The 10,052-nt window shown below is 37.4% G+C and overlaps 1 protein-coding gene across 1 annotated transcript; it reads left to right on the plus strand.

The window, feature by feature from the left end:
• The first annotated feature begins 1,815 nt into the window (after positions 1-1,815).
• On the plus strand, positions 1,816-9,975 carry ubfd1 (ubiquitin family domain containing 1). Its single transcript, XM_006798174.3, has 7 exons — positions 1,816-2,200; positions 5,757-6,026; positions 6,143-6,351; positions 6,430-6,495; positions 6,611-6,716; positions 6,795-6,877; positions 9,555-9,975. Exons 1-7 carry the CDS (start codon positions 2,185-2,187, stop codon positions 9,663-9,665), a joined length of 861 nt encoding a protein of 286 aa, XP_006798237.1. The 5' UTR covers positions 1,816-2,184; the 3' UTR covers positions 9,666-9,975.
• Positions 9,976-10,052: the final 77 nt, after the last annotated feature.

The following is a 10,052-nucleotide window of genomic DNA, read 5'->3' on the forward strand; positions in this document are numbered from 1 at the left end:
TCCTTATTATCACTAAATATCTAATTTTTGACTGATCAACACAATATTGTTGCTATTGTATTATAATTATTGTATTAAATCTAAAAGACAAAAATTCCACACATCCACAAAAAAAACAAAATACATGATCAAACAAAGTAATCCAATACTGTGCAAAAGTCTTGCACCATTCATTTCTTCCTATTTTGCTAGGAAAATGGATAAGGGGTGGTTTATGGAAACATTCTGCTGACATACATGGAACTACACGATATAAGGCAAAAAGAGAGTTCACACAATTCTAAGGAGCTTAAAAATCAATATTTGGTATGACCTTTATTCTTCAAAACAATCTGAGCTCTCTTAGGCAACTTTCTTGTTCCTTTGAGACGTCCTTAGGAATAGTTATCCAGGCTTTCTGGATAACATTCAATGCTCTTCTTTGGATGTTCTGGGATTTTTCTTCTGGTCTCTTTACAGATGATCTACTTCAATAATGTTGAGGTCCGATCTCTGGGGAGAGCAATCTACGACTGATTGTCTTCACATGTGTGTTTTTCTGTCCAGGTTTACTTTTACTGCATTGCTGTTGTATTGGGGATTATTATCATGAGGAAAAATGAAGCCCCTGCTATTCATCTGCTTTCGAGATGGCATTGCATTGTGAATAAAATCCCAACAGTATTTCTCTGCCTTCATAAATCCATCAGTCTTGACAAGATTCCCAATATAACAGAGCCTGTAGATTTTCTTTATGCTTGCCACTTCTACTGTCCAATCCATTTTTTTAAGGACAAACTCCTGAGATATGCCACATTTTCAGCTAATAGCTTTTTGGGAATCGCTTTGTTGGTGCAAAAATACTATCTTATGCCTGTCAAACTGTATTTTCTTTAGCATTTTTCATACATTCAACTAAAGAAATAGGAACAAGTGATATTTTCGCAACAGGCTTTAGTGAAAAGAAGTGCCTAACTATACAATTTACTAAGTTTTCTCTTATATGTAGACACAACACTCGTTCATCTGTTGAGGTGCCCTGTGTTATTGAATGATGGAATGATTCATAGGTCAGTGTTGAGTGCTTCAGCAAACAAACAATTCCTCTGAAAAGGTACAAGGTCTGGACTATAAATGTACGAGAAAGCAGACAATGTCCAAAGAAATACTTTGAAAGACCTTCAGAAGGCCTGGTAGAACTATTGCCACTTTAAAAAAATTACAAGCAAGTCTGGCTCTGTGGAAACAAAATATAAAGAAATAGCAAGTGACTTTTGCACAGTACTGCAATCAGAGACCAAAGCAGCACATAAAAGAGAGAAATTACTTTCCACACTGTGTAAGAGACTGTAGAATAACCACAGCTGCAGTTTTAAAAATGTAGAAAGTTCATTAAGTTTACAGAAACTGTTAATTAAACCAGTAACTCATATGTATGTATATATGTATATATATATATATTACACTGTAGGTTAATGTCTCAAAAATATTTTCATAAGTAAGATATGCATGTTGGTACGATCCTGTCCAACGCCATCAGTTGTAAAATGAGTTCATTAACGCCATCTGCTTGGGATTTTTTTTTTTCTTTTAATTTTTACTTTTCTATAACTGAAAATCTTGTGTAAAAGAGTTGGCGAGGTAAAGTCATTTTAAATTTCGAACCTTTACACCTCTAAAGGAAAGACTTAACCAATAGCCATTGATTAAAGTGCCACCTCCCGGTGTCTCCCTTGCTTTCACAACAACAAAGAAACGAAGCCAAGCGAGAGTATTACGTCTCTACACTTCCGTGTTCGTTATCTTGGCCGTATGTACATTGGACTGTTCGTGCTTGAAAAAGTGTTTTGTTGCCTTTATGTTTAGCCATTATGTGTCGACAGTAGCGTTAGCTAACCTGTAACAGTTTTTACAAAAACAAGAAAAAGTTATCTGCAGTTGTTTCAGCGAGCGCATGCGCATTTCCATTATCCCTGTTTGCCCACGAGCTAACTGAAACTATTAGCGTTTAAACTTTGTTCGGTTGCGTATAGCTATATTAATAATGCGATTTCAAAATAAATGATTAAATTGTTTCTGTTTCTACGTTGTCACGCGCGAGTGTGGACAGAAGAACGATTTTAGCTGTTGTTTCCTGAATACTGGAGCCATCCTGCTTCCTGTAGTATCTTTGCCACAACCTACAACGGATTGTACACAATCATCATGGCGACGCAGGATGGTGGGTATTGAGAAAATTCAGCAGTATTTCAATAATATCTTTAAATTGAGCTCATATAATGTTAATGAAATTACATGTACCTCTAAATATACTGTAAATATACTGAACTAATAATGGACATTTTCGTCTTTCCGCAGAGTAATTTTTTAACGTTCACTAGTGTTGCGGCTAGCTAATGTTAACGGTTGCTAACGTCCATTTACATTTAGCTGGATGTGTGAAGCACTGCGGTTAACGTGATGTCATTTAACAAATGTTTTCTTGTTTTATCAAGTTAACTTAAGCTGTTAAAGACTTAACTGTATAGGATTAATTATGGTAGCGATCAAACACTAACATACAGCCTATTTACTTTACTAGTTTTGCAGTAAGGCCATTCTTGTTACGAGATGTGTTGTTTTGCGAGTGCTTATTGTTGTTTTAAAACGTTTTTCTGTTATCTTTTGGCGGCTATTCGCTTTTATGTACCCCATTTCTCAGCACACATCGAAAGACTGCTTACTAGAACCGGTGGAAAGACCTAGAAAAACCACGAGGGGGAAAGTGGTTAGCAGAGAAGACTAAATTAGACTTCGTTACATCTTTGTTATTAACTCATTATAGCTCCATACATAACTGCTTATTGTGTGAAACTATCGGGAACTGCACGAAAGTGAGATTCTCTCTCTATATATATATATATACATCAAGTCAACTTCTAGTTTATTGATTTAAACGCTTCCAAACACGTCGATGTTTTGTATTATATCAAGGTAAACAAAACAACACAAAAGTCTTATTTAAAGTTGCAAAGTAGACATAGATATGATAGGTAGCTAAATATAGTTCACAGGAATGTATTTTGTAAGTGATAAAGGTGAGCTGGGTTTCCCCGTTTTGTTTCGTTTTAAGTCATTGTGAGTAAGCCGTCTAGGTTCAGCCTCATGTAGTTTTATTATTAGTTTTTAATGTGAAGCAGAGTTTTGACACTTAGTCACTCAGCTATTTCACAACAATTTTGGTAAATTATTTGCGTTAAATACAACCTGCACAATTGTATGTAGTTTGAGTCTTCCATGGAAAGAAAGCATTGTTGCCTTTCGCTTAAGTATACATATATGTGTGTTCTGCCTCGCTGCCGCAGCAGATACAGTCTGATTCTGTGGGAAGCACCACATTTACCCCAGAAAGTCAAAATACATAATAAACAACTCAATTGGCACTTTACTCCTGCAATTTTTAGGACCGTAGCCTCTTGCTTGATATGCTTACCAACAGTCTTTCAAAACAAGTCCTTCAGTGGAAAGAACTGTGGAAAAAACTTCAGTTCAGCATCACAGCTCTGTTTACGTTTAATCTGAGTCACTTCCAGACTAATTGACATTGTGTTAAAGATGTTATGGCTGCATTTTGTTATAACCAACAGCAAAAAAGTCTGGTGTAAACTTTGCTGCAGTTTGCAAAGAAACTGACATGTCATCCAAAGGCAGTAGGTTGACATGAGGCTTTGAGTTCGGACAAAACTGGATTCAAGCTTTGAAACAGATATTGATATTTCGGTGGACGTTTTGTGAAAAAAATATCATGATTTGAGGCTGTTATCATTCTTTAATTGTTCTTGTGCTGGGATTAGCGGTCGACATACAGCTAGTTGAGATAGTTCTATTTATCTGCTGGTCTGCTCATAGATTGCCGTTATCATTTTGTTATGCAATGACTGGGTTAAACTTGTTTACTGCAGATACTAGCATTTCATGTCTTATTAGTTTAGGGTAACAAGGCTGGGAGGATGATTGTTCCCCCCACTAACAATGAGAACAATATCCACAATTTCTGACAACTAAGATATCATCACTATGTTAATCTTTCTGTAAAAATCTGATATTATATATGTATGTCTGCCCTAATACTAATCTAATTCATAGGAGACTGTGACAGTGCAGGTGGTTGTCATTTAAGGCAAGGTGGTCAACCTCCAGCATAAAACACAAGAAACACTTGTAATAAAAAAAGTTCCCTGAAAGAAGGACATTTGTAAAAAATGTCACGGTAGAGTGAATATAATAGGAATATCAACATTTTGGTCTGTTGTTATTTTTAATGCAAAAAGTTTCTTTGTTGTAAAAGAGAGACAAGTGTGATCAGCTGATAGGCTGAGACAACACATTTCTTTCTCTCTTTAGAAAACTTTGTGGTTGTTATTGTGATACATTGTTTTCTGCAGTGCTGTTGTTGGCACTGACGGCTTTCCTGTAATCAGCTACTGTGATGTGTGTCTGTAAAACATCTCTTTGGTGATTATGGTGAATGTGATTAAATATAACTGGGAGTTTCCCTTCGCTAGCATAAAAAGATTTGCCTGACATCACTCATTTGAGTGACCAATAACCAGAACAATTGGAAAGTCCAAGGAACTCAGGGAAGATCTAAGAAGAATTGTAGATGTATACAAGTTGTAAAGGTCTCTTGGAGCCATTTCTAAACAACTGCAGATTTGAACATCATTAGTTCAAACAATTGTACATTAGTACAAGTTAGTCAGATGTGTCATTACTTTGCTGAGGGCTGGAAGAAGAAACAAACTGGAAATTGATTAGGATGCTCTTGCACCCAATTATTATTTTGTTATTGCCATTAAAGATGTATATTGTACTCATTCGATCTTGGAAAACTAAATTTTCAAAGAAATAATTAAAATCCCCAAATTACCACCACATGTGAGTAGGGCTGTTCGATATAAGGATATATATCGGATGACGATATAAAAACGTCTATCGTTTCATTTTACGCTATCGTTTGTTTCGTGGTGTTGTAAAATAAACTGTTTACAACAATATTTTTTTCATCGTTTTGATGGTCACTGTAGTGGCTATATTAATTTCTTAAAGTTCTCTCTTTCTCTTATATTTAATATAACCACACTACTGACGAGCAAGCGCCTGTTTTTATGCGTTGTGGTTAGCAACAACAACGGTAACAGCATCGCGTGTCCACTTGTTTATGTACCACATAAACCTTTCACAATAAAGCTCAAGATCCTGTTGAGACTTTTCAAAATAAACTGAATCACCTGAAAGAGCAGAATATTTACGGATGAGAATTAAAAAAGAGCCGCCAGGTGCTAAAAAATAAACCTTAGACTCAAACGTTAGAACAGGCTTTTCCCCGCAGCACGCCGTGTAATAAATACTCACAAAGAAAACGGCGGCCTTTACAACTTATGTCTAAAAATGTATAGTTTCATGCATCGGTTAAAACACTCGACTCCAGCTACATGACGCACAGCTGGAAACACTTCCCGCAAGACGAGATGCCCGAGATTCACAGAATTTACAGAAAATGTTACATTTTTGTGATTTATATCGTTATCGGGACGATAGAATTCTTATATCGGGATATGAGATTTTGGTCATATCGCACAGCCCTACATGTGAGTGTATGGAGACCTTTGACCACATCTCTATAGGCAGTATCATAATGCATAGGCACTCTTATATGGAAAATTTGAGATATAATAATTTAAACTTGGAAGGGTTACTTTAAAGGAACATAAGTCTAAGATTTCATTCTTTTCCAGGAAGTGAAGAAGTCATAATGGAAACTGAGGCAAAACCAAAAGAAGATGAATCACTAGGTGAAGATGTTGAAAAAGGTGGTGCAGAAGCGACGTCTCACACAGATGCAGGAAACTCCACAACTCAGGACTCTAATATTAGCAATGGGGATGATACAGAGGACAAGGAAACAGTGGACTTGAAGATCATTTGGAACAAAAATAAATATGATCTGAAAATTCCTGTTGATAGCACCGGAGCCAAACTAAAAGAGAGCATTCACTCACTCACTGGTGAGAGCCAACAGCATACATTTCTTCTTTTAAATTAATTGTTACAATGACTGTTGTTTAGCAACGCAAAAACAATAAGTACTCAAAGATAGTTCTTTCTTTTCTTTTTCTTTTAGGTCTTCCACCGGCAATGCAAAAAGTGATGTATAAAGGATTGCTTCCAGAGGATAAGACGCTACGTGAAATAAAGATTACAAATGGTGCAAAAATAATGGTAGTAGGATCTACAATAAATGATGTATTAGCTGTAAATACACCCAAAGAAGTCATCCAGCAGGAAGTTAAAGCTGAAGAAAACAAGAAGGAGCCTTTATGCAGGCAAAAGGTATGATTTGTCGCCTTACTGTAGAAGAGTTTTTTTGTTGTTTTTATTTGTCATTTTAAATCTGCACTATTATCTCAGCAACATAGGAAAGTTTTGGACAAAGGTAAACCTGATGACATCATGCCAGCTATTAAAGGAGCAAAGGTAAGAGAAAATTAACCTGTTATTAGCTGTAGATGAAGGTGCTTTTACAGTGATACAGTGTGTTTGAATATACACAACTAAACACAACTGACAGCTGTCTTGTGCCGCTTAACAGGAACGATTACCAACAGTGCCTTTATCCGGAATGTTTAACAAATCCGGAGGAAAAGTTAGACTCACATTCAAGCTTGAGCAAGATCAGTTGTGGATTGGAACAAAAGGTAAGATTATAGCTAACCTACTTTTGCTAGCTGCACTGCAACATAAAGATGCCGATAATTTAAATTTCTCATCTGCAGAGAGGACGGAGAAAGTCCCAATGGGATCCATTAAAAACATAGTGTCTGAACCCATCGAAGGCCATGAGGACTATCACATGATGGTAACTATCTTTTGTGTGGTAAAAAGCTGGTGTGGCTGTTCTCTAAAGTGACTGAACTATGTGTGCCTCAACGATGGAGTCACTGTAATAGAAGGTTTTCAGTTAAAAAAAAAGTTTCTTTGGTTGGTATACTATCCATTTGTTAAGTAGTGATGTAATGACACTTGTTCCTAGCTAGGGTTAGGGTTCTTGTCTTTTTAAAGTGCTGTAGCGTTTTGTCTCTTGTTCTTTTGATTTGCGAATAGATACAAAAACACCAAAAGGGTCACTTACAGGACCCTCAACACATGTCTCAGCTGTGTTCACACGTGACGGAGAAAAGGAGTGGGAGATTAACAGAGTGTGGTGGCAGCAGTGATGTGGGTGCTGTACTGGTCTGTTGTGGTGAAGAAAGAACTCAGTGTGAAAGCAAAGCTGTCTATTTACCAGTCGGTCTACGTTCCTACCCTCACCTATGACCTGTGAGCCCTGGGTAGTGACTGAAAGAATAAGATTGTTGATACAAGTGGTAGAAATAGGGCGAGGAGCTTGGTCACAGTGTAGAGCCACTCTATATCAAAAGGATACAGTTGGTCATTTGGGTTGGATGCCTCCTGGGCGCCTCAAAGGAGAGGTGCTTTGGACATTTTCCACTGGGAGGAAGCCCCAATGTAGATCCAGGACATTCAGGAGAGATTATGTCTTCTGCAGGCTTGGGAACACCTCATTGTGGCCAGGGGAAGAGCTGGGAGAGGTATTGGCAAGAGGGAGGTCTCTATTTAGACTGGGATAACCATTGGAAGATGGAGGACCCTCAGACAGTTTAATACTCATCCTGTCATCCTAGATCTTCCCTGTCCAGTGTCCATAATAGCCTACAATAGATCTCTGGCTAGCTACAGCTCATTATAGTATTGCAATTAGCCCAACTTCACAAAACCTCCTAAACACAGTTTTTGGTTCTTTTTGTTGTTGTTTGTTTCTTGTTTGTTTGGGGTTTTTTTTATATAAAATGTTCATCAGGACATGGTATATCATCTTTAGCTAACTAACAGTATTGTTAATTGTATTGCTGCAAGTCTCCTTCTTCATCCAGTTATTGCTTTTTATTGTAATACCTAGTCAAACAGCCACATTGATTATTTTATTGGAGATTAACAAATCTGAAGTATCTGGGGCAATCGTGGCTCAAGAGTTGGGTGTTCGTCTTGTAATCGGAAGGTTGCCGGTTACACCTTCTCGGTCGTTGTGTCCTTGGGCAAGACACTTCACCTACCGCCTACTGGTGTTGGCCAGAGGGGCCGATGGCGCGATATGGCAGCCTCGCCTCTGTCAGTCTGCCCCAGGGTAGCTGTGGCTACAACTGTAGCTTGCCTCCACCAGTGTATGAATGTGAGAGTGAATGAATAGTGGTATTGTAAAGCGCTTTGAGGGGTCCCGAAAAGCGCTATATAAATGCAATCCATTATTATTATTATTTTTCACTCTCAGGAGTATCTTGCTGTTCTGGAGTCTTTGTACCCAGAAATGGCTAACAACATCAGAACAAGCAGATACTTTGTGTGTGTATAGAAGTGATCAATACACCAAAAAAGACTGTGAGACCAAAGTATGTCTCTGTGTAATTTTGTTTGAATTTCATAGCAGCTTCACATGAGTGCATCCAATTAAATAGTATAATGTCTGAGCACATATAAGTGGGGCTTTGAGGGACTTCCCTGGTATTGAGCTTTATTACCACCTCATCAGATATCACCCTCAGTGTAACAGATCTAAATGCAGATAATGTTACAGCTGTAGAGCAGAGATATTCAAATGTATGATAGTGGAGTCAAAACAATGCTTTGTGTTGTCATGTTTTTGGCTCAAAAATGAAAAGTGATGCCTGCAGCTTCCTCCGAGTGTGTTTTTGCATCACTGAACAGTTGAAAACATATTCAAAGCAGATAGACGAGCAGATGGGAATGATTTAAGCTAGAAGAAAGATAAAAGCCAAACATTGGATTTGGTTAGCCAGGTTGTTTACTTTAAAATAAAAGAAAGATTCAGTACAGTGGCTGTTTTTACATTAAGCATACTATATCATATTCAATTGCAAAATAACATTTTAGTGGATTATAATAAATGACTCTCTTTGTGTTGAAAGGGCTTCTAAGAGGCACTGCGCACACTCAACATGTTAGTACTGGGTTGTACCCCATTTTTCCTTTAGAGCTACCTTAGTGGTGCAGATTCAAAAAAGTACTGGAAACATTCCTTGGAGATTTTGGTCCATGTCATATTCAGTTGACATCATCTCTCCAACATTCATGCCACGTTCACAATCTCTTAAATCACCTTTATTCCCCATTCTGGTGCTCGGTTTGAACTTCTGGGGTTAGTCTTGGCCATGTTTATGTGCTTAAATGCATTGAGTTGCATTAGAATAGGTATGCCTGATAAAGTATCCAGTGAGTATGTATGACAGTAGATGTTTAAGGCTTCCTGAAGTCCAGATTTTTGTGTCTTAACATCTGATCATAATGCAAGTGGTTGAATTTTATTTATTGCAAAATAAGTTTTTTTTTCTATAAATTAAATTTGCTTTTAAAATCTATACAAGACACAATGTGTTTATTTATTCTCAATACATGTTTACATTTGCAAATGCCTCTGAAACCACTTAATATACTTACCAGTTTGTCTTCCACCTTTGCAGGCTTTTCAGCTGGGTCCAACGGAAGCTTCGCAGTATTGGGTCTACTGGGTGCCTGCACAGTTTGTCGATGCAATCAAAGACACAGTCCTTGGAAAATGGCAGTATTTCTAATGTGCCTCTTTTTTGACAATGATGAACTGGGATTGAGAGGAGATGATAACATGAAACTGGAGTCAGCAGTGTCAGCAGTTTAAGGAACCTCTTGGAGTGTATTCCAAGGACACTGACGGATGCCTGTGGACTAATCATATTCTTTTTAGGTTTAAAGTGCACTATGTGGCAGCATAACATTTCTCAGCCCTGTTGATCATTCAAGGTTTTCAGCAAATCCAAGGGAAAACAATTACAAAAAAAATGTACAGAAATTGCTAACACTTTTCTTCAGTTATTCTTAAAGAAATAAAAAAAAATATTTAATGAATTGAATGTGCCAGATCATTGCTGTCTGTCTTCTCCGTTCAGTATTAAATCCACGCAAACTTCGTCTGCATTATTTTA

Source organism: Neolamprologus brichardi, chromosome 4 (assembly GCF_056152115.1).
Source record: "Neolamprologus brichardi isolate AB-2024 chromosome 4, ASM5615211v1, whole genome shotgun sequence".
NCBI classification, from domain to species: domain Eukaryota; kingdom Metazoa; phylum Chordata; class Actinopteri; order Cichliformes; family Cichlidae; genus Neolamprologus; species Neolamprologus brichardi.